At 44.1% G+C, this 25900-nt stretch overlaps 1 protein-coding gene across 4 annotated transcripts in view; it reads right to left on the bottom strand.

Annotated features, from left to right (window-relative positions):
* The window catches only part of DOCK10 (dedicator of cytokinesis 10), a 152052-nt gene extending 133769 nt beyond the window's left edge, over positions 1-18283 (bottom strand). The window contains exon 1 of one of the 4 annotated variants that reach the window (XM_083848558.1): positions 17632-18283. In XM_083848558.1, coding sequence (XP_083704684.1) covers positions 17632-17742 — 111 coding nt within the window. In that variant the 5' untranslated portion in view covers positions 17743-18283. Of the gene's footprint in view, positions 1-12488; positions 13285-17631 lie in introns of those variants that run through there. The other 3 variants (XM_083848557.1, XM_083848550.1, XM_083848561.1) reach the window with 3 other exon arrangements.
* Between the last annotated feature and the right edge of the window lie 7617 nt (positions 18284-25900).

Genomic DNA, 25900 nt, shown 5'->3' with positions numbered 1-25900 from the left:
GGCCGGGCAGGCCGTGAGGAGCCCGTCACAGCGCCGAGCAGGCCCAACATGACGGCAGCGGCACCCGTGAGACTGAGCCGTGAAGCCTGCGCCTACAACTCGCTTGTTTTCTGACTGTACATGCTAAAAGCAGAAGCCATCACATGCGGGCATGGGGAAAAAAAAAGTCTGGTAACCACAGGAAGAGATTGCCCGTGACTGCTTGAGCTAATGCTGCCCCCCTCTTCTCAACAGTGCTTTCCTTTCAACTCTTTCACGTTACGTCTGGTGAAAAGTACTACGCAGAAGTTGTGCAGAGTACTCTGAGTTACTAACACACTGCACATGACCAAAATACAGAGCTTTTCACCTGACAGATCCCTCAGCAAGGTTAGTAATAACGTAAATGTACTGCAGCCATTTAACAGATAAGGAAACAGACAATGTGATAAAAAGACTGAAGTAAGGATTTCCAGCAGGCTCGTGACAGAAACTGGGCTAGAACCCAGAACAGAACGTGACATACACATATAACTTGCATGCAAATAATTGCCACGTTCTTATTTCCAACTCAAGTGAAGCCTCCCAATGATTCACAAGTCATTTCTCACTTTGATGGGTAATTTATTACTATCGCAGCCTCAGTGATGGGATTTCTCTCAGATACTTTTCTTAGATTAAGTAAAATGGGAGAACTGTAATCCACAGGCAGTGATTGAAATCTCTATTTCAATGCACTTCAGTGGCTTTTGGATCTAACACTACATATTTTATAGACTGGCAAAGAGCATTGTTGTGGTTTCCTTAAATATGTACCAGGAAATAAAAATGCTTAACTTTTTTTTTTTCTTTTTAAGCATTTGCTTTATAAGAACTTTTATTATCCCATAAAACTGGTAGACTATTATTTGGAGCTACCAACATTCATCCATTGTCTGACGCAGCACCAAAAAAAACCCGTGTGTTAAGAGAAATTCTGGAAAGAATTTTCACCAGAAGTAGCAACTAAGGCTGGGCTAATGCTTTAGGAAGCAAATATTGTACAAATAAGCCATAGCAGAAAAACAGCCAGGAGGAGATGCACCGGACTGAAGTTGTGACAAGGGAAATTGCAGTTAAATACAATAAAGACATTTCCCCACGAGGGCGGTCAAACACCGGAGCAGGGCACTGCAGAGCCTGTGGGCTCTCCATCCTCGCAGAGCCTCAACATCTGACTTGCTAAGGGCCTCAGCAACCTGGTTTAGTTGGACTTGCTGTGAGCACAGAGCTGGACTGGACAACCTCCAGAAGTTTCTTCCAAGCTACATTATTCCATGACTGTGTCAGAGCATGGCTTATTCAGCCTAGCAAAACAGAGCCCAGATTTGTGCCCTGTGAGGGAGAGCACTAAACACAACCAAAGCGGAAGAGCTGCTCAAGCCAAAGCCTAAACACAAAGGCAGGAACAAGTGGCTATAAACTGACCATTTAGGCCATACAATTTCACTTTGCAGAAGGCTCTGTTTCCAACTAACATAGCAAGGAGCAAAAGAGGCTTCCAATCACACTTCTTTCAACTCAAAGTCAGCTGTATAATCCTTGCTTATTATTTCAAGGCAATTTCACTTTGAGACAGTCTCCCATATGCAAAGAGTTCAGCCAGGAGCAAGGAAACAAAATGGACAATATCATTCAATTTTCAAGCATAAGCTTCCACAGCTGGAAAATGAGGCACAAAATATGGATGTAGGAAACGCAAAGCAAAATTTGTACATACAGGGGCTAGCAAAACCTGAATTGTCTCAGGTGCTGATGTCCCATCGCCCCACTCACCCAAACAGAGCGGCTGCAGATGTATCCTTTTGTCTGATAGGAAAGATCCCACAGGAAGAATACATATTATTTCCACAATAATGTGGCTTTGAATCTTTTTTTTCCCTTATCAGTGCCAAAAATCCAATGGCAGTTTTTTCCAAAAGGAAGAAATTAAGAACCGTGAATCTGGAATTTTTACAAGATGTAAACATGACGGAAAGGATTTTTTTTTTTTTAAATGCTGCTCAAAAAGCCCCAAACTTGATGGGTCCAGGCAGAGCAATCCAAGCAGCTTTCTCCCTTTTCTTTATGCCACGCGTGTTCCAGCCCTGGCACTTGTAAGACTAAACTGCATGGGGAAAATCATGGATTTCTACACGGAAAAACATGTACATAGTCTCCTGTTGGCATAAAACATTGGCCTCCACTAGACAAATCATTTTATAGAGGTGGGAGCTGCCTGTATGTTTGTAAACAAAATAACAAAAATGCACCCTGCACTTTTCCAAGTGATCTTATAGAATCCTATAACGGTTTGGGTGTGAAGGGACATTAAAGTCCACTGAGTCCCAACCCCCTGCCAAGGGCAGGGATACATCCCACCAGTCCGAGCTACTCAAATCCCATCCAGCTTGGCCTTGGGCACCTCCAGGGATGGGGCATCCACAGCTTCTCTGGGCAGCCTGGGACAGGGCCTCACTGCTTTCATGGTGAAGACTCTTGCTTTACTTTTTCACAGCACAAGAATGTGCTCACAATATCAAACTGACAACAGCTATTTTAGCATCTAATGAGCTACGTTGTGGTGTTCTGTACCCTGGACAGCTTTCCTGTGCAACATGTGTTTTTCATTTCACATCTCCTATCAGGCTTTCACTCCCTTTTACTTGAACTCCAGAAGAGAATAAAATCATACAAAAACCAAAACTAATGAACCTGTGCTGCTGGTACCAATTAACATTCACATCCACAAGGCTCTTTATTCAACTAAATACAAAATTAGCAAAACCAACCCAACTGTAAGTTGTTTGGTCTATATTTGTTAAGCTGTAACACAGTCTCTACAAACATATGTCTTCTGGTTGGTATTTCAGGCAAAAAAAAATCTTTAGAAGAATAATATTTTGATTAGTAACATGTGTGTTTTGAAAGATTAATACTGAACTCCAAAGGAGATTAAAATATGAGCAGAAACTAGAAGCTAAATACACATATGTGCAAAGAGCTTTCATTCTCACCGAATGAAATGTCTGGTCACAAGTCATTTGTTTTTATTATTCATCATACCTGCCATTAGTATTCTTTATTAACTGATATTCACAAAAAATTCCTGTCCTTGTAGAAACATTTCAGAGCATTACTAAAAAAGAAAAAAGATTTAGCATATAACAGGAGTGATGCCACTCTGTATTTTGTTTTGACACATCTCGAACGAACTTCCAAGGCATCCTAATAATCTTAGGTAGTGCCCAAATGTTGACCTCTTCTCTATTTAGTCTTCCAGGACTTCTCCACCCAAGTAGAAAATAAAGAACAAAACAGCCAGACAGTGCTTTTCAAGAAGTCTTAATTATTTATGCTTGCAAATGCATTGATTTATTTTAGGGAAGCAATCAGTTCTCTAATTGCGCTGAACATGCAATTACATTTTAAAATAGATGACCAGCTTCCTGGACCACCCTCTCATTCTGCTGGCAGCTGGGCATTCTTAAGGGACTCCAGTTGAGAAAGCACAACTGCATAAGTAAATAATTTAAATGTTACAGGCTACATGCTGGAACTTTAACCCTATTTTTTTCCCTCTTTTTTTTTTTTTTTTTAAGGAAGTAAAACACTCTTGGTGGCTATGCTGCCAAAGCTTTCACTAGAACCTCTGACATCCAAGTGAATAAATGAAAATACCAGATTTCCTTCAAACATGCTCCTTTTTTTAGACTCTGGAAATTTCAGACCCCACTTCCTCTTAAAATTGTAGCAGAAATTAAGATGCAGAGATAGCATTCATTTCTGCCAAAATTTACTCCGACATATAATTAGTGCTCCAATTAGATTCTAGTCAGACATAAATGATCATTTATTACTTTATATGTAACATGACAATCGTTTGTGGTAACAGACTTGCAGCCAACACAACAGCTCTCACCTTGCTGTCATTCATGCTTTTGTCAAGCAGTTCACTAAGGTAAGAACAGTTACATCTAAATAAGGGGATGTACACACAACTGAACACACTCTGCCGAGCATAAGGTCAGGCCTGGCTACAATTACTCAGTCTTTCTCTTGATGTAGTGACGCTGAATTCAACCAGATTGCTCTTTACAAAGATCAGCTGGCAGCTGACTGAGGGCAGGCGCTGGGTGGAAGCAGAAGCCGCAGCATGTCAAATGATGTGCTGGGGCACAGCATCCCCCACCCAGCAAGGGCTTATCAGCGGATCTCACCCTCCAAGGCAGCACCTCCTGGCTTTCAAATCTCACAGATCAGCCTCTGATCTGAGGGGAAAACAACACAGAAGCTCAAGTACCATCCGTAAAGGACTGCTAGGCCCTGAGGGAAGGCAGTGCCCTAACCAAGTGAAGGCATCCTGCCAACCCAGCGCTTGCACCTCTGCGAGACACAAGAATCAGGTGTGGTGAGAGGATAAGGCTTACGATAAAGAGATTCGCCTCTGTCTTGCTGTTGCTGCTACCCCTGGGTTGGGGATAGCACTTGCTTGGCATTTCAAGAGACCAAGGTACCAATCACCTTACGAAAGTAATGACGAAGCGGGGTCCGTCACCTTATTCCACACGTAGATGTATGTATCTCTTCTGTGGGACACACGTCATCCAGTCACATTACAACTAGTATTTGTCTTAGGAGAGCAGAGAAACCCAACATCTGCCTATGAGAAACAAGTGCTGGAAGCTCTAACCTGATCCAGAAGAGCACCAGTGTGAGCCTATACTTTACAGGCAAACTGATTCCACTTCCCAGCTCAACCATGCAGATAGAAGTCTACATATTTGAGTTGGAAAGATGCTCCAGTGGGACCAAAAAACTAATGGAAAATTCCGTATTTTTCTTAAACCAAAACCACTCAATCTATTTAAAGCAACAGAAGATATTTAAATCTGGCTGTTGTTGGCATTGTCTTTTATTATTTTCATTGTTATAGCCATACCACTGTAGCAGCAAACACCGATGCCCCAGCAGGGTTAGTATTTGTGAGAAAGTCAACAGAACATCAAACAGAACAGGAAATAGTGAATGTTTCCTGCCAAGCTGTCTAAAAACAGTCATACTGTCAGCACTTACACTTCACTAGTTTTCATTTCTGTTATCTTACAGACAAAAAAAGTCTGTTAAGCTGAGCCCGTGATAGTACCAGCTAGGAAGTATTATTCCTCTCCAGTCATGGTTCACTTTGTTATTTTTGCACCCTCAAGACTGAAAATATTTCAAAAAAGTCCTTGTTAGTTAGTGACAGCAGGACTTGTTTGGCATATTGGCTACAGGGAAAAAAACCTGAAGCTCTGACACAGACAAAAAGAACCTGCCCATCACCATTTTGCCACCTTCTTTTTGCCCTATAAATGCTAGCTGCAGTTAATTAAATGAAGCAGTAAGCTGCCTATTACTTCCATGTAGTTTTCTTCAAGAACAGAAAATATCTTCATAAATGAGAACGAGAGGAGAACGGTATGCCAATGTATCAGGCTTTCAGTAGTATAGGCACCAATCTCAGTGCGGTTCCCCACAAAGCCTATTACTAAAAAAAAATAAATAAATAAAAAATTTTGGTGACAGTTCTTTGGTTATTTTCCTCTCTTAGGAAGAGGCACACACTCCAAACCATACCAAATATCCCTCACCCCCTCCAAAGAGCAGCAAAGAACCACAGGCAAACACTCAGATGCCCAGGCAGGTCCAGATACTGGTGAGCGGAAGACTCACCCTCAATAGCCACAACTAAAAGGCAAGGAAAAACAATGATCTTCTCATCCCTAAATATTCCCATTTAGTATCATCTACCTAAATTCAGTAGCATTATATGAAAACACCTCTAGCTTCACTGTTTTAAGCCTCCAAGTAAATAAAAGGAAGTGGGGGGGGGGGGGGGGGGAATGGTGCGTGGGGGAAGAAACACATGAGGGGGAAGATCTGGATTTCTTTTAACTTCTTCAGTTTTAATTCCTGTAATTCTTGTAGTTTAATCTATTAATAACCACATATATAAGAACTTCTTGTTTTTAAAGGTCTCATCCTTTTAACTGTCAGCAGCCAGTTGATACACAGGCTTTTGTGCAACTGCAGCTGTTTTACCAGGGCAAAACAGCAAGCCCGAATTTAGTGCTTTTCCTTGGAAATGATCCTCCTCTCCCTGCCAGCCCCAACGCATGCCTACCTTCCCCTCTGCACAGGTAGCACAACTGAGGCTTATCAGAAGTGATGCAAACCACACCAGATTGATTCGAGAGGGGCTGAATGTCACTGCGCGCTCCTCTGTGGTGGCCATGCCACTGGGGACTTCGGGCTCCATGCGCCCAAGCGCTGAGAGCTTCCCAGTCCTGCTGCCACAGCAGTGAGGGCCACGGGGGAGCCACCGCCCTAAAAATCAGCCCAGAGGTTTTATACCTCAGCTCTTCAAACTCCAGTTGTAAAAGTCATTTGCCATCTCCCATCCTTTATTACACAAACTTCTGAACGCTAAAGAAATTTGCACTTTCAAATCTGAATCCCTTTAGGATTAGGAGCTGGGCTCTTCTAAAAAACACCCTGGGAAATAATGGTAAGAAAAAGAGAAACCCAGAAATGTCAGGACACAAAGAACAAGTACAGAGGGGCTTATAGCTCGTTCTAGCACACCTCAGTATCCATCAGCATGAAACTTAAATGCCAACCCTCTCTGCTTAACCCCCCTCCACCCCCCCTAAACCTATGCGTGCCACATTACTCCAAGGAAACAGATGGTAGTCCTGGGAGCCACCTATTTGCTTAATTGGTTTAAATATTTTTAAAATAGACTTGATAGAGATGCATTAAGACATTCCACTGTATACATAATCATCTGTAAATACTGTATAAGCACTGAGCAGGGATCCACTGGTACAGACATGCTTTTAGGGAACAGACATATCTGACAGAGTCTTCTTTCAAAGAGGAGCCACTCACTACCTTTTATTTGAACGATCTTTTACCTAGCAAACAGTTGTTCTAATAGCAATAGTATATAAACCCATTCGTTTAATGTAAGATTTTATACTAAAGCTAAGAAGGAGACTTGCTACTGAACCCAAAGGCTTCATGTTGACCATATGGGAGTGAGGGAGGCATGGCTACAACAGCATAACACTGGAGAGCTGTTCAGTGAAGAGAAGGAGCAGAGAGATTATTGGTTTGAGGAACAGGGACACAGAATTCCTGGAAGAAGTGGGTTTTAAGATGGCGTGGATGGCAAGCACAGATAGGGTGCCCAACACACAACAGACAGACTGTTCCCTGCGCACAGAGATGCATTAATGGAGGCTCGGAGATGAGTGGGAGAGACACAGCAACAAGGACTGAGGACTGGAAGGAGCAAGGGCAGCAAAGCAGGGAGTGGGAAGATACAAGAATAAAGAATTGAGGGCAAGATAATGATTGAGTGCAGTATACAGGCCATGTCTGGTAAGCTTGAAGGGTTCTCACTGCAGGAACAGGAAAAAAAGAGGCAGATAAACTTCATACCAATGCATGTCAGTTATGGTGTCCTCCAGTCCTAGTGCTTATTGCCATGTAAGTTACTTGTAACTTCCACCCCAAACTGCCCTGCAGTTATGCTTGCTGGTGGAAGGATACAAAGAAGGCAAAAAGGATTTTTGTACCAACTTGGCTACATGGTTGAAGTAAATAACTATCAGGAAGTTTCTGAGATATACACCCACAGAAGAGGTAAACCTACCTAGACTGCAACTTTTTTTTTTTTTTAGTATAAATTAGAGACTTCTGATGCTGCTGTTATACCACAAGTTATTATTTGACTAGGAAAGAGGGTAAGCTAAATTTCTGCTCATGTATTTCCTTCATTTCAGTTTGGTAAGTTCTCCTAACCAGCCTCAGAAACAGCTCTCATTAATTCTGGTGGAGCTACGAGGATAAATTCATGCAGCAGTTCTACGTAACATCCTGTGACTTAATTTCAACCTGTGCTCACCGTGCAGCCATTTAATGAAATGGTGTCAGCAGAACAGAAGCACCACACAATGACATAGTTCAATGAGAAAAACAACTGTTACTCATGTAAAAGGCGACCGGTGCTTAAAGGGAGGTGTGAGCTCTGAAACAGGCAGATGCATTTTAGTAACTAATTTTCAAACGAGAATTGCATATGATACTTCACTTCTGTTTTGTTACTGCAACTGCTCTTTGTTTGCTGGTGGAAATCCACCTGCTACACATAAATAGAAGGAAAAAAAGTGTTCCTATATAGTGGCAATGGGGACACGATAGCTCAGCACATGTTTTAGTATGCATTGCAAGTGTGTGAATACAAAAGATACGGACCACATGATATTCTGGAATAAATATCAAAGTCTACTCATCACTGCTTTTAAACACTTACTCATCACTCCCTTTCTCCCTGCAGGGGGAATCACTAAGCCAGAGGTGGGGCCCAGGACTTGCTTGCCCAAGGACCCTGTCCGTCAGTGTGCCGTTGCTCTGTACCATGCTCTTTCCTCTGTTTTGCTCAGCCCAGTTGAGAAGTCTGAAGGCACGAACCAGCTCCTCCCCCAGGACGGCCAGGCTCTGGCCCCTGAACTGCTTTGGAGACTTGAGACCACCCTGAGGCTGCTCTAAGAGAAGAGCTGCAGGTGTTTACCAGCAGTATTGCTGTAACACGTTCACCAATTTCTTTGGTAGAAAGAAAAAAAAATATTTTAAAAAAGCCAGGAGAAAGTCTGCACATTTCTATCTTCAAAAGAGACTGATATTGCTACAAATACCTCACGTTAATACATATCATGCGAAATGCAATGGAGGCATTCCTAATAAAAGGCATCAAGCCTGGCACGTGCCTTGGTACTTGCATAGCAATGCGAAGAGCTCCTTCATGGGACAACCTCCAGAGATGATGTTATTTAAATCAGCATGGTCCAACCAATAGCCCCTGGACTGACTTTAGTCCAGCACTTTCACTCTAAAAGACTCAACACGCTCTAAATACTTTCTCCTGTCCTGCTCACAGCCTGGAAAGGAGCACTTGTATTTGCTTCCAAAGGGCAGAGAAGGGAGCCATGGAGACCTGTCCTCCTTCCCTTCCCCAGTCTGCACCTCCACCGCATGCAGTCTTGGGGCACAAGCAGCCTTTCCTTTCCCTGTTCTGCTGCCTTTTTGGCTTGGACTCTCCCCTGAGGCTGCCAGAGGGCCAAGAGGGCAGGAAGGCAGGGGCTGGGGAGAGGAAGAGGAGGCAGCAGCAACAAGCATCTCACAGCAGAAGGGGATGGAAGAAGTCATTTCAGGGTTAGAAGCCACTGGGGCCAGGAGATACCCCAGTGGTTCTCCCCCCACCTTTGTGCCACTTCTCTTCCCCACAGCGGAGACAATCTGCCTAAAAATCCAACATAAACTTGAGACAAAGAGAAGGGAGAGGAGCTGGGGCAGCCCTTAGGCAGAGAGGTAACAGCTGACAGGCGGGAGCAGGGGGTGGCAAGAAATGGAGAGGCACAGGGGCAGTGCGTTTGTACCCAGCACAGCTGGGACAGCAGCCCACCAGCCCCAGGAAGGCTGCGCTGCAGGGCTTTGCGACACCAACCCTGGTGCCCACCCTGCGCTGCAGTAACCCTCGGCACAGAGCGAACATAGGAAACAGACCAGGGGAGAGGAAGGTAAGAGCAATTAATTCTAACATTGAGAAGAAACGCAAAGACAGTAGTAAAGGTGTTACAGGAAGACTTGTGTTAAACACCTGCAGCTGTAAAGGATTCCTCTAACTCCCATAAAAGACAAAAGCCTGGTTTGAACTCCAAGTGAAACATTCTTTGGAAGTCAGAGGAATCCCTGGGGTGGGGGTAGGAGCCGAAATCCTACAAGGGTTACAGACCTCCTCAGATTCTCCCAGAGCCTGGCCAAACCTCAGATCAGGGAAGGGTCTCACACTTGAGAAGTCTGTTTTCTTCAACCTGTGCCAAGCTCTCCCCCCCCCCAAAAAAAAAAAGAAAAAAATAAACAGAAGACCTAGAACTAAAGACCACTGAGGAACTTGCATTGAGACAAAAGACGCATTTAACACATAGTCAGTCTCCGCTACCCGTTAAAAAAAGTAAATGGTATTGTCTATGCAGAGCCATTGTGCTCGCCACATGGCAAGCCCCTAGCTCAGTGTGAGGAGAGGCACAGGCGTGGCTTTATGAAACACCTGAGCAGCCAGAACTTCATTCTTGCTGGAAAATCAGAAGCACTCATTAAAAGCAGCTGACATACATCAGCTTACTCAAAGAAGCAAAAGCAGGTTTGTCTAGCAGAAAACATACATGGATAAACAATGCATTTAAATGTCAGCTTAAAAAAAAATAAATCAAATTATATTAACTGAAACCAAAGATGAAGTTTTCTTTTTTTCCTATGCTAACCATATTTAGCCATTGCAGTTTCAGAGAGATGTTTCTGTACTACTCTCGTTCATAAATAATGACACTCAAAGAAAGTATTTTTTCCCCTTTATTGTATCCAACTGGGTTGCATTCATTACATTTCATTATATCTACATCATTTAATTTAGGTCAACATGTCAAAGTAACCTAGAATCATGTTTGCCTCAAGTCAGCCGGAGTTACTCTCAAAGACGAAAAGCAAACAAGCCAATTTCACTCAACAACACAATTGCCTTGTACTTCCTCCACACAACATGAATCCAGACGTGGAGAACCACACTCAGCATTAAGACAATCACTACAAAGTTGACAGCTTGCTAAATAAACACAATACCAACCACACAACAGCCAGAGTGTGAAGAAAATCTTGTAAAAAGCTAAGTGCTAATTAAAAATGAATGAATTGGTAACTTAAAATGTAATAGGGTGTAATTTTTTCTTCCATTCTTTGGGAATTTTGATTTGAGGCTGCAGAGATAAGACATGGTTCCACAGAGGCAGCAGCAGACCCCTGTTGTGCCGAGGCATCCAGCTCCATTTGCCTGTAATTACCTGGGATCCTAATGGTGGTAGCTATAGTCCACGCTGCTGAGCTGGCCGCACAGGACAAACCCCATCTCAGAAACATCTCCAGATTTCCTCATGCGACATGTTTTTCTACAAGCCCAAAGCCCATCTACATTCTGTCATCTGATGACGTTCCAAACCACGCAGTATTCGGGTTCCAGCTGCTAGCAGCCTTACAGTACCCAAGCAAGGGGGCTTTTTGTGGATGCTAACCCCCGAGCGCAAGCTGGGGAGGTGAGGCTGGGCAGCCCCGTCCCCAGCACTCCGCGGGAACTCCCTCCCTATGTTTGTAAGGCACCGGGCAAGACATAAAAACAAAAAGCCAGCGTGTATGTATCATCGGAAAAAAATGGTACCAGAGATAAGAAGCAGCCTACTAAAAATCTATTTAACCTACATGTTTAGGTTTTAATTACATACCAATGACGGGGGGGGGGGGGAATAGACTATTGTTCTGTGAGACCAATCTAAAAAACAAGGAAGAGGAGAAAGGTAAAAACAAACAAGCCTCCTGAATTTCCCCTGTAAGAGAAAGGCTCTGGAAGGCTTCATCGACACACTTGAGCATTTAGCACTAACGCAGCTTGCTGCCCTCTTGTTACAGTGCAATTTGGAGCCTGTTTGTGTTCTGCTCTGAAAGGGACAAACCGAGGAGAAGCACACAGAAAGCAGGCAGCTCTTGGTTTTCTTACATTTTAGAGGAGAGAGGAAAATTGCCCAGATCAGCAATGAGAGCAGGGGGCAGACTGCAGAGCAGCTGTAAGAGTCAGGCAAACGATTTGGCTGAGCATGGCAGGGCAGCCCACAGCAGGAATGAACTTGGAGACTGTTGTTCTGAGGCTCACTGTATGTTCACTGCGAGATCTTGGGCAGTTATCTTTTTGTTTTGTTCTCCTTATCAGCAAAACCAGAATAAAGTCAGCATAACATAAGAAAATGCAGTTGGTATAAAGCAGACAAAAAAATCATCCAGCTTCAGAGAAATACTGTTGATTTTTGCAAAATGCAGGCAATCCTCAACTGGCAAGTGTTACACATACTGTTGGTAAGTCTTTGTTATTTGTGTAATAATCACACCCGTGTCACTACTTCATAGCCTTTTGACCTTGTGCTAGCAAAGTTACAAACATGTTTTGACTTCTGGAAGTGACATATGCACTGCAAAACTGCCTGCTAAAAGCCACAACACTAAACCTCCTCTCTGCCTAACCATTCTCCAAACCCAATACAAGGCTTAATTTTCCAGATTCTCCCTCTCTTCCCTACTGCTGTTCATATTCCCTTCTCCAGACCCCTTATTTAACCTTGTAAACAGGGGGAAAAAGTTAATGCGGCTTCTATAAACTGAGATCATTTTGAGTTACTCAAGCTGACTCACTTCCCATCAATTCAAAACAAAACATTATTCAAGTGACAGATTCAAGACAACAGCAAAAACTACATTTAAACTGAAGTGCTCTGGTCTCACTACCTGCGAAATGACTGCCTGTGTATTTCATATTAAGGGTTTATTTGCATGAGTTATTCACCAACCTGACGAATCTTTCTTGCAGATCTCTTCATTTCTTTCCTCCGTTTCATTGTCTTCTTCAGCCTCTCTTTCCCCACAAAGTCTTTTCTCTTTTCCCCCATTTTCTCCAGTGCTTATGAACTCTTTCTAGACCATTTTCTTCCTTTTTCTCCTCCACCCTTCTCTGTGGCTTTCTTCCCTTATCTCTCTTTCTTCATTTGTGCGTCAGTTTGATCCCCGGTACAAGCCTCAAATGAAGTTCCTAGAATTACTCAGGAGAAGAAATTGGCCCCTTTGTCTGCCTGCAGAGGAGGGAGCCTAGCAGCTGGAGAATGTGCAAACAGTACATTCTTGTCTGTGCCCTTTGCTTGGTTTGCTCTTACATCTGGGCTCCAGCAGCCAGCTGAAAATGATCAGATCCTTGTCAGGTCCACACCACGGCAGGTGTCCTTGGGATACCCCAACTGAAGAACAGCTACGAAATTAGTCATCAGACACGAAAACTTTAAAAAAAAAATTGCTGATTAAGGAAATTACTTATAATGTTGGGTTTTGTCTTTGAAGATGTAGAGGATATTAAAGATAAATTTTGGAATGCAGACTCATGAACAAGTTTCAAAGGTAAAATACAAATATAAAAAAGTAGTTTAAAGCTTCATTATAGTTGCTAACATCCTAAACATACCTGACAAGTTGTCTGTCCTGAAGAGACCATGACAACTCAAACACAAAGACTTCAAAAGCAGAATCTTCACAGACCTAGACTGCAGATAACATTCCCTTCTGCCTGTGCAATGAATAAACTCTCTCCTCAACCACAAAAATGGGGATGAGGCTTTCACTCTGTGCATGTTTTTAGGATTATTTCACCAGGCTATCACCTCAGCTTTAACCAAAGAAAAAAAAAGGAAAAAAAGAACAAGCTAATACATTAAGAAGTCTACAGAGAAATAGACAAACATCTAGTATATGGCGTGTGAAGCCCAGGCATGTACACGTATGTATAAACACATACAGCCTATTTATCTCTAACAACATGGTACATTCACTGTCTGTATAAATGCCTTACTTTAGTTCACACTGGACAAACAGTAGACATCAGAATATCCTCAGAAGAAAGGAGCCTTTCACAGCCCAGTTTTCAAAGTACTTCTGTCCTTGGAATAGCTCAGCTAACACTGTACCTTCTAAACAAACGAAGTTTTCACTGTGGAGGCTATTTCATTCATTGGCCTGATTTTGAACATGGAAGTCTAACCCGAGCGCGGCTGCGTGATGAGAAAAGTCCATACAGCCGGGCCCAACGGGGTGAGAATGGTCAAAGCTCCGTTGTTGTTATCACCCTGGGTACCAAAGCAATGGGTGTTCTCTGCGCGACTGCAAGAAATGCAGATTACTCTTCCTTAGAGACTATGCCACACCACTGAAATCACCATAAAACAAAACAGATAAAGTCACAAACACTTCATTACCTACCTTCAGAATTAAAAATTAGCTCTAAAACTAAAAATACACAGTAAAAAAGAGAGCCTTTATTACTTGTGAAGAACATATGACATAAAACACACATTGGAAATAATTGTAACCTGTCCTTTCAAGGAGGAATTGAACTGCCATCAGGTAAGATAAAGACCCTTCACCCCTCAAAAAAAAAAATGTAATCCAGATTCCACTCAAGAAAGACAGCCAGTGTAGGGTCATTGGACACCACAACTTTCTACACTTGGCTGCAGCACGACGGAAAGAAACCTCTGCCAAAAAAAAGACACGTGGAGCAGCAGCCCAATTCCAGCCTGCTATTAACTTGGTAAACTACAGAAGAGAGACGAGGAGCAAGACCCCCCACAAGCCTTTTGTGAAAGCAGTGTCACAATACTCTACATGAAGGATGAGTGCTGCAGCCAGAAGTACTTAGCCAAATTAATTGTGACCTGGAAATAACAATCTAATGCAAAGTTTTATAATAACTAAGTGGCTAGCAATCAGATTTCTAGAAGCGCTGAGTGGCCCATCCCTATTCTAAAAACTTGCAGAGAAACCTTGCTGCAGTTGCAGGCAAACGAAACAACAGACATTAATTTCCCTTTCTTATGCACAGCTAGTCAGCTTCCTAGGCAGCGAGCGTTCACAGTGTAAATTTCTAACAAGCCTTTTCTGTTAGGACATAGAATTTTGTGACAGTTTCAAAATACACTAAATTATTTACCTTCTTTTAGATGACACTGATCAATTTCACTGACTAGTTTTTGTAAATTGCTTTCTCTAAAAGAAAGAATTAGTTAACAGGAAATAACTGGGCAATTATTGAAGCCACCTGAAGTACTGCCACACACCATTAACACCTGACAGTAGCACCCCCTTGCATTTGCTGAAGACTTCTGTAATTAATGTAGAATGTCTTACCTGTGTTGAAATACTGCAGCTACTACACTGCCAATAAGATATATAATTATAGATGTAAAATATACATAAAGTAAAAGTATAAAAAGTACATATTTCCCACTCAATCTGTTTCCACTTTATATCTTTCATAGCACTAAAAAGTAACTTATATATCCCCGTTCCCTTGATTACTCTGATGCTTTTTTTTTGTCTACAAACAGAATTTTGAGCTGAATACTTGCAACATCTTGCAACATTTTTTCTACATTAAGCAAAAAAATATGAACAAAATGAAGGGAAAGCATATAGCAGAAGAAGTGATGTATTTGAGGGCAGCAAGGAGCTGACAGACACAACTCACTACTCCACTGCTGTCTGGGAGGTAACACCAACAGGCATTTGCTCCCTGGGCTCCCACCAAATTGCTAAGACATGAAGGACCCCTGCTGCAGGTGCTGTTACAAATTGGGCTGACAGAGGCCCAGCTGGAATTTCATACAGGACAGACACAAAAGCAGTACCAGAACGCTCAGTTCATCCACCTTTCCACTTTCCCTACTTTGTAGTAGCCAGTTATTTACAGACCCTTGACTGCCGCAGCAGCAACTTGCAGGATGCTCCAACACAAGATTTACAATGCCAGGTTTGGCACAACTGGAGCACAACGTGCTGAAACATGCAGAACAAGATGCAAGGGGTGCCAACACACCCCATGGAACGCACCAGGTTTTTCTCTTCTACAGGGATACTTGCTTCTGGTACAAAAAAAAACCACCACATCACCGCCAACAAAAAAACACCAGTGCAAGTCTAGCCAGAACACTGAGGTCCTGTGGCGCTTTTCTACAAGAGCAACGCAACATCCTTGTGCCTGCAGCACTGTTACAGCACCAGGACAGGGTCGTCCCCGCAAATGATGACCGGAGAGACCCATGGGGACGACAGCACTGCCCAGCTCTGAGCCTCGTAGCTCCGCAGGGCAGCTCCAGGCCTGGCACTGCAGCAAGGGGCCTTCTGCCCGCTGGCTAAGGCATGACGGCTAATTCGTCTCGTTCTGCCATCATGCAGCTAGAGGAGATTTCATCTGGAGGATAGGAGCGTTGTACCCCAGCAGGAGTTCTCAGCATGAGGAACTCTACGGAAATTTGGCTTTCATGAGCAACACTACTGGCAATCCCAAAAAGTATAGTAAAAAGATGGTAACTTCATTAAGTTTCTCAGAGACATACGTATTCAACACAGCAAGAAGCAACTGAGGCTTCAGAACCGTTGTGCCTGCTGGTGAATAAAACGCAACATCTGGAAGTCCCTCGGTGCCCCCGCTGAGCAGCATAACTGAAACCAGAGTTTGGCCTGGCGTCTTCAAATCTGAACCTCGGTATCTTTAAAAGACCATCTCTGCAGATCTGCCTGCATTTGCCTTCGAAACCAAACCAAAAGCCCTGATGAAATCCAGCAGTAGTATGTTTCATCATGGGGCAGGAAGTCAGACTCACAGAAGTGACAGATACTTCTCACTGCCCCGCAACTGAAGGCTGGATGTTTTAAAGAGATATTGAACAAAATACAACTCAAATGCATGAGCAGTAATTAAATGTTATATTCTTCAGTTATCAGTTTAAGATCTGTTAGCAACAACTGAAAAACAATTAAACAAAACCCCAATTCCCTCCTCAAGGGATCCAGACCATCAAATTCAGATGTGCTTCGTCAATCTCCTTCTCTGTTTTTCTCGTATTCTTGCAGCAGAGACACAGCAGAGCAAGAAGTTCTTCTAACAGAACCTCATTTCTAATACTTTGAGTTGCAATTAGACGATGCCGTAGTTTAGCTGGTGTATGGACTTCAGTATACTCTCGTAGGGGACAACAACCCAGCGCAGTGCCCGGGCAGAGCCCAAACCAACCCTGATGGTTCGTAGGACATTTCCACCAAGCCTTTATCAGCGCCGTGTATCCTGCCTGACAGTGAGCCAAACGCTAATCACTGGGTGCCCAGCCAGCAGGACCGAGCAAATCTGCCAGCCCTCCGGTTGCACAGACACCTCGGGATTTTGACAAGAGCTAATGGCACGCTGAACTTTGGTGGGAAGCCAGGAAAGACAAGTAAGCCTCTACCAAGCTTTCACAAGTCAGAAGCTTGGAAATACTTCATGAAGACCTTCAAAGCTGACTGCAAAGGCACTGCAAATCTAGCGAGGTACAGAACACAACTCGCGTTTGGTGTACGGACAGCTAGAAGCAAGAAGCGATGCGGCCCCAAGCGGAGCCCCGTCGCGGCACGGCTGCCCGTTCGTAGGGGACGAGGCCACTGCGGATCCGAGGGGGAAGCCCCCAGTGCACGGGCACACAGCCGCACAGCCAGTTCCCGTGTCGTGCGGGGGGGAGGCAGAAAGCACGGCTGTGGGGCAAACTTTGAGGAGCGGTGACGTTTCGCTTACAACTTTCCCTCTTTCTAGCCTACTTCATGAGCTGTCTCGCCTGAAGAATTAGTGCAGGAAAACATCTGAGCTACGTGAATCACAGACGTCGTGACACGCTTATTCATCTAAGAAGGAGTCGTTTGGCTCTCCTAACGCGCAGCTTTAAAAAACCCGAAGGCACCGCGGTAGAAGACCGGCGAACGAACGCCCAACGACCGGCCAGCGCTTCAGGGAGGTTCGGGGAGGCAGACGGCGCTCCCTCTCCGCACACCCCAGCCATGCACCGCCGGTGCCGAGCTCCCACCTGGCGGCACAGCAGCCGTACCGGACCCTCCCGTCCCCCCTCGCCCCCCGGCGCTCACCCGCTGCTGGAGGCGGCCGCTGGCGGCGGTGGCCGCGCTGTGTCGCAGCTCCGCCGCCTGCCCCGGCCGCAGCAGGCTCCGCGTGAAGCGCCTCGTCCTCTCGCCGGCCATGGGCACCGGGAGGCAGGCGGGCAGGCACCCCTCGCTCCGGCCGCTCGTCAGGAAGCGGAACTGGGCTTCTTTTCCCCGCCGCCGCCCGAGCCCGCTCCTCCCCGGGCCACGCGCAGCGCGGCGGCCCCGCGCCCGGAGCCCTGAGGGGCGGCCGCGGCTCGTCCCGCCCGCTGAGGCGCTGAGGCGCGGGGCCGCTCCCGCCGCCTCCCTCACGGCGCTCCGCGCTGACCCGGCCGCGCTGTGGGGCCCCGCGGCCGCTCCGTGGGCTCAGCCCGCCGCCCGGCTACCGCAGAGGGTGGGTCAGCCCGGTGCCACCCGCTGCGAAGCTCCAGGAGCGGAGCCCAGCTCTTGCGGTGGGGAGGAATCGCCTCCTGTCAGCCCCCCGGTCTCAGTGCGGGCAGGAGGTGTTTGGGCAGCAGCGATGGGTGCCAGGGCGCTGGGCATCGTCCAGTCCTTCCCCTGGCATGGCACCCCGCTCCCTTCACTGACACACGCTTACGGGTAGGCATGTTAGCCACAGAGAGATTGTAGCCTGTGTTGGCAGGGAGTGCTGCTTGATGCCTTAACGTGCAGCTGTAGCGTGAAGAATAGGGGGTATTTAGAGTTTCTGTGTTTGAGTTTCCTCACACAAGGGTACTTAAACTCTGCTCCTAATGCAGAATTTCCATCATCTACCTGCACTGATAGGTGTGGGACAGGAGGCACTCTAGGGTGACTACACAGTTGAGCATACAGTGATCTACCTAAGACAGAACTGAAGTAAAGCCTGGATGACTTCAGCTGTAAACCTTGAAAAGGCCACAATGCTACCTAAGTGTGAGGGAAATGTGGAGACTGAAAGGTGCTGTGGCACAAAAGGCAGCAGGGCTGGTTAACTTGACTGCTGGCCCAGAGGAGAGCACGGTCCCTGTTCTGGGGTAGGTGGCTTTAAGTCACTGCAGGCACCACGTCTTGCAGAAGCATATACCCATGAAGGATCCAGCCCTATGTCATGGGGCTCCTCCTGGTTTGGCTTTGACTTAAATTCCACCCCCCGTTGTTACAACAGTGAGTTTTGAAACAACTCCCATAATTTACTTATCCCCTCTTCAAAAAGGTATACAATAACTGCAGTCGCTTTCTTTCCACTCTCCGTACCTGTGGCCAAATCACCGGTGGGTGACCAAGAGGAACGTGCCGGTGCGCTGCCAGCTCCCTGCAGCCTCCGCACAGCTCCCACTTCTGCCTCCAAGTGTCCTAAAGCTACTGAGCACAGCAAGGACAGCACAGCCAAGAGTTCAAGTATTCCTCTGCCAGCTAAACCTTTCCCAGCCAGGTGAATTATCTGAAGTGTACAGTTAAGTGCCCCAGAAGTGGTCTGTAACCACTAAAGATACTTGTCTAGATATTCCTGCCATTCAGCAGGTGTTACCTTGGAATATTTTGGAGATGATACTTGCTTGAAGCTAAAGCTCAGTAAGAAAGTAGCACTGGACTGGGATTTTTTTTCTTGCTCCGTTGAGAAACATTTCACACGCAGAGTGACTGAAAGATGGAGACTCCACTCACTTTGCAAGCAATCCACATAAGACTCATTCTAGGAAACTTGCGAAGAGGAGGAAAAAAAGAACGACTAGCTTTAATGACTTTAAGGAAGCGTTCTGCCTCAATACAAAGATGCAATTTGCGATACATTTGACTGCAACTTGTTGCAGACAGGAAAGCAAATACACATTGCATCTATGAGTGCATTCAAAGTGCATTCATTCAGTAAGCCCATGCAAATTCTGGAAAAATGATTTTAACAAAATAAGAACCACAGTGCAGGTCAAAAACCTGCAGCCATCCCTGGCTTTGGGCAGAGTACTGTTGTTCCTACTCCAATGTGGTCAGCTCTGTGGTCAGGCAATAACAGCCCGTGTTCCACATTACTTCTCTCCACAACCATACACGGGCAAGCTCGGGGTTGCGTGAATCTGCAGACACTTGTCAGTGAGCAGTTAGCTGCTTAAACTTATTAGTAGACTCCAAGGAATAAAAGAGCTGGCTGTTTCTGCACTACAAACATTTTCCAGCCTGTGGGAAAGCAAGAAATATCCACAAATACTGAAATAATGAGCAAAAAGGCAGTTGGATTAAACATGATATATAATTTTGATTATCATCCTCTTAAATAAACATTCTGCAATAGACTGGACAAGTAGCTTTGTCAAAGATGAGCTGAGTCTGCCTTTCAAACTGTCATGCATAGCACAAAGACTAGGTGCCCAGGATTTTACATGCGTTTGATTACTTACCGAATAATTTATTATGCAAAATGGATTACTCTGGTTTGTCTCAGAGTTCCTCTGCAAATCCGAAGTTATTTACATTTCTGATTTTGGTTGATTGTTACACAGGGTCACTGTACTTTGTAAGAGTTTTTCTGTTTGATTTTGAGCATCCTGTGATGTGGTTCTAGCATGGACATAGAAGACTTAGACCACATGAGCAGAAGAGCAGGCTGTGGTTCTAGTTGCTTAAAAATGAACGTGCATAGTGTCGTGAAAACAAGGCAACTACCAAAAACATATAAACTTAATCTACTTAAAAAAACCCACAACAGTATATATAGCACATCCTGTTAATTCTCCACCCTCAAAAACCTGTCAGCTCAGTAAGCATGTACTTAGCATTAGTTAAGTAGCAGCATTGGCAGAGTTGTAGCTTTGGATATTCAGCAAGCCCTGTGCTGGAGATGTGGAGTTATAGAAATAAGACATTCTTAAAATATGAGTTTGAAGTCTGTTTCTACAACCACTTATGAGTGATCCTAAGAGTTGAATGATCATAATTGTACCATTGATGGAGAACAATTTTAGCATTACACATAATGGCCAGCCATAAGTTTTTGGACTGAGTTCCACACTCAAAACCAGCTTTGGATCTTGAACACTTTCTCAAAGATCAGGAACATTTGGAACAATTTTGTTTGAAACCCATTACTAATACCAAACAAAATCTTCAATGAGCAGTTGCATTAAGTATCAAGACTGTGTAGGTTTTGTCTCTGTTTAGCAAAACCACGAAAACAATTTTCATTTACAGCTGCATGTTAGCTAAGATGGAACAATAGCTTCACCCTCTTACAAACAGAACAAAATCACCTCCCCCACTATTCATGTCCCACGGGCACATAGCAAAACAAAATACACAAAAGTAAAATTTACTGTAAAACTTACAGCAAGTAAAACTTACTGTAGGACTGCATCTTTCTCAGGTTTGGTAATCTAACAATTCTAGTACTGTTTTTTGAAGCACGTTACAGGAATTTGTCCTTTTATATGTCTGTACTTGCAAGTTTCCCCAGTATATTGTCGTAGTTTTCTAATGCAGAGATCTAGCTTCATTATCTGGGGATTTCAGATCATGCCAAAAGGTTACATGGGAGTGTCCATGTTAAAACATTTTTAACTAAGTTTCCTTTGTCCCTGAAATGGCCAATAATTGGATTAGCCAAAAAGTTGTTAGCTTTCTTGTATTTCACAGATGTCAATGCATCATCCAGATGCCAATATTCATCTATTTCACAGATGCCAACCCAGTTTTTTTGTTGTTGTTGCTGCCATAACACCTTTCTTCAGCCCCTGCCTCTTCTGTCACTCTTTACAACCTTACTTCTGCATCATTATCAGCACACACTAACTGCAAAGTGAAACTGACTGCTGTGGTTTTTTATTATCTGAGCTGCAAAAAAGTAATCATACTATATAACCCGCTTTGAATTTCTCCTGGGCTTACAATATCTTCCGGTGTGCAATGAAGTAAATTCTCCTGTTCAGATGGCATCCTGTAGCCATTAATACATTAATTCTAAGAAGTCCCTAACTGCTGATGCAGCTGTTTGCAAGACATGGAAGTTAGCAATCTCCATCACTACTGATAGTACAAGAAAGTTAATACATTTAATGCAATTTTCAACTCAAGTGCCTTTTAAATTGGCCCAGCAATTCAGAAACTTTTAAGACCTCACTGTTCACTTCCCCCCCAGTTATAAACATGCCATCTAACTTCTTACAAATGACAGCACTGCAGCAAAACCCAAACACCAGGCAAACATACATCCTTTTTGTAAAGACTTATTACTAGAAATAACACTGCCTGTAGAATACACATTGTGCACTGGTTTTAGAGGCTCACAAAGGTCAGAACATTTCCCTTTGATTATGGAATACTAGATCTGTCCTAATATTTAGTTACTGCTGTGTCAAAACTACTGTACTTTTGGAGCGTTAAATATAAGAGGTTGAGGAGAAAAGAATATTGCAGGAAAAAAAAAATCTGCTATATCGAAAGGACACTATAGTAGTTAAGGACACAATTTTGATGAGAACAAAGACGCCTACATGTTTAATGATGTCTCTGATAAGGACATGCAATCAGATCGGTGGCCTGAAAAATGAGTACGTCATGCGGATCTGACTTCATCCATACTTCTGAACTCTAGAGATATAAACCCCCCTAATTTTATACAAGAAGAAATATTAATGCATCCAAACCAGTTGCTCTGGGCTAAGTTGGCTTTGCATTGTGAATGGAACGAGGCATGAATTGTGCACTAAATTCAGGAAAAAAAACCTTCTTTTCTCTCCATTGGATGAAGGCCAGGAATTCCCCTGGAAGTGAAAATGAATTATTCCGTTGAGGATTTCATATTCTTGCCATAATACAGCAAGCAAAATCACTTGCTGCTTGAAGCCACAGGTTTAACACGACAACTGACCTAAGTCTGTCTATAAGTGCCTTAAGAAACAGGTGGAACTGCTATTTTAAAAGATAAAACTTACTACTATAGGAGAACAAACAAGGAAAGCAAAAAATAAAAATTAAAAAAAAATAATCCACAATTACACCTGGTGTAAGAGATGTAAAATGTGAGGTTGCCTTCCAGTTAATGACAATTTTGCCAATCTATAGAAGAGAGGCAAACTGTATGCCTCCCAACCTCTCCCTGTTGAAGCTGTGATGTTAGAGCTGCATCTGTTGAGAATGTAATATTTACTGACAGTCTTTACGCAGCAGCATTTGAACGGTCTTAAATTTATATAATGTTAAATGTGAAGGAGAGACTACCTAGTGGTTAGGGCAATAGTCTGGACACCTAGACTGATTTCTATCCTCCTGCAGAATTCATCTTATTCTCTTAGACTTTCCTCTGAAAGATGGGAAAAGCAGCCCTTTGCTACCTCACCATGGATGTAGTTTAAAGGTGTGCAAATGCTTAGTTCGCACGATCTAAGTGAGTAACATGGCTAGATATAGCAATAACTAAATGTTTTTAGGAGCAAAAGGAATTGAGTACTAAGTTACTGTTTATTATTTTAAATTGCTATCAATCGCATTCAGATCTGGTGTTTCACTAAACAGGTTCATCTTACATACTGCATCCTATTTTCTGGTTGACTGTTTAATTCCCATGTAACCATTCTCCCCACTGAAAAGGTTTCAATACTTGACAGCTCAATATGGTATTACGAGTCCAAGATCAGTATTGCTTATGAGACATTCAGACACTCCATTTAATACAGCACTCTAAATATCTACCTTTCCACTTCAGCTGTGTAGAAGTAAAACCCTTGAGTTTGCAATGGCTGTATTAGCAGCCTCTTTGGGGAAGATTCACAAACATATTTACAAGCCTTTAAGATGAGTAGCATTACTCCAAGAAGTGTTACTCAGCGATTCATAGATGAAGCAGTCTTTACCTCTTAAAGCAGGAATTCTACCTCTTCGACATAGCACCTGACAAGGGCAGATTATCATAACTATCTGTGCAGTCTTAAAAACAGGCAGAAAAGTTAAACATAGAATAACAGAAGCCCAAGGTAATTCCATGTGATCACAGTCTTCATTTAGGATATTCAGAGCACCTGAAGAATCATAGGAAGAGTTCCACCTGCACATTTTTCACTGTACTTACATATAATAATAAAAGCAAGATTAATTGTCTTCACAGCTATTAACTCTCACTTTCACATCCCATACCTCCATGGCATACATTCTTCTTCCACAGTAAGCATATTTTACCATTTGTGGAAGTCAACCAGGTCAAGATCCTGACCTTTCCATTTTTAAATGCTGTTTTTCCATGGTACTCTATACAAAGTGTACTTGGCATTGAGGCCTGCATTCCAGCAGGCTTCTTCTTTTTCTTTTCTAAACACAGTCCGTGTGATTTTTCTACTGCCTGAAATGATTTGTAGGATGGGCCTCATGACCTCTAAATTTTATTTTGAAGTGCATTTAGCCTGCTACCTCACAGGTACGAAATCTTAAGAATCAGAAGCTACAATGGAAGTGAACTGGGGCCAGTGATGAATGCAACCATAATTGAATGGGTAATCCTCCTGGGTGAAAGCTGGATGCTTTGCCACGCTTTCCTTTTTACAAGCAGATATTGCACAAATCCCTTCTCCTTTATGAGAAGGCATAGCACAGACTACGAGTTCTATGGCATAAAAATAAATAGCAAAACCAGCCAGCCTCTCTACCTCTCCCCAAACCTCCTGGCCACTGCAGATACGTTCTACAATCTACATTGTAGATACACGAAGGCATTCAGCTCCTTTGAAAAGGGAAACAATAACCATCATCAAAGAAACTGACAATGCAAGAAGGCACAAAGGCCAGTATATACCGCAGTCATTTAAAAAAAGCTGAAAGCAGGTTTCAGTAGGTGCAGTTACCGTCACCCACTCCATGCGGGGGCTGGCTGGGCTGCAGAAGGCTGCCACAGCGACGTGCTGCTTGCCAGGCCACGAGCAGCAGTGGGAAACAGTCACCACGGAGACTGCAAATCCTGTGTGACAGAACGTGAGTGAGAAGGACAAGTCTATAGGACATGATTCAGTACCTTCAGGGAGGAAACAACTGGCTTTTTGTTTGGCTGGGTTTTGTCTGATTTTGCCTTTTTTTCCCCCCTCCTTCGAACAAAATAAATAAATGAATAAATGGAAGAGTGGATACAAATCTACCTGCTGCAGTTTGCAGTGAGTGCAGTCCGCTTGTGGAGAAGGATGAGTGAGGACCTCACCCCACCGGCTTGTGTATCCCTAAAGACAGCCCAGAACTGCAACAAGGAGCCTCTCCCCCCGCCTCTGCCGTCCTCCCACCCCCTGCCATTAGAAAATACTGCCCATACAGCTGGAGGAACCGTCCTCAGGCTTTGTAGAAGAAAAGGCCTTTCCTTCGCTCCCCCTGAGACTACAGCTCCATCACAGTTGGCAGAAACACGCCTGGGAGCCACAGCACCAGCCCGAGCCCTCCTGTCGAGCTGAGCCCCAGCGCGCACCCCGGCATTTCATGTGCTGCTCTCTGGTCCCCACCTCAACAACAAGCCTGCTGGCTACCAAGGCTGACTCCTCCGAGTGGAAACGTGGCCACAACATGAGGTTTGGGGGTAAATTTTGTTCTCTCTTTCTGCCTCTCACACAAAGCACCTGAAATTGCTTTTGGTTTCACTATGTGCACAAACACCACCCACTGTGGGTGAGACCCAGCCACCCCTTGATCTGCCCCGCAATGCAGAGGGACTTCAGGTGCCTCCCACGGCCCCTCTGCCACCAGACTGGGATGCTGCAAGAACACCCCTGCCTGAGAGGACTTGTTTGTGGCAAACACTCCGAAGGGTTTTGAAGAGCAAATTGCTGTAATCTGGCACACTACAAATGTCCAGAGCCCTGCGTGTTCCAAGCTAGAAGACTGGTGGGCCCACCCCCACTTCTGGGGCAAACTGAACAAAGTGCTACAACATAAACACTTGTCAGAAAGAAAAATGTAAACAGGCCTTGTGAAATTCACTTAATAGAAGCTTTTTATTTATTCATTATTTTTACCAAAGCTTGTTGCATTGTTCTTCCCTTGCAGGGGAGTCTGTGGAGTAAAATGGGAAAAAAAATCAAATTGTCTTCCCTGTCTCTCTCACACCCAGTCACAAACAGGTCAAAAAGATTAAAACGAAATAACTCAACAGCTCTCACAGACACATTTGCAGGAGAAAGAGGGGAAAAGGTCCCCACTGAAATACTGGCATGCCTTCATTACCGCAAGCACAGACCTCTCCCCTGAAAACCTGCTGCATGGAAACAACTGCAGCCAACACAGACTGCTCACAGGGAGTGTGCGCAGTGGAAGCAGAAAC

The sequence above is a fragment of the Anser anser genome (genome assembly GCF_964211835.1).
Source record: "Anser anser genome assembly, chromosome: 9".
NCBI classification, from domain to species: Eukaryota; Metazoa; Chordata; class Aves; order Anseriformes; family Anatidae; genus Anser; species Anser anser.
The sequence above is the reverse complement of the archived record's forward strand: the minus strand, read 5'-3'. Positions and strand labels throughout refer to the sequence as shown.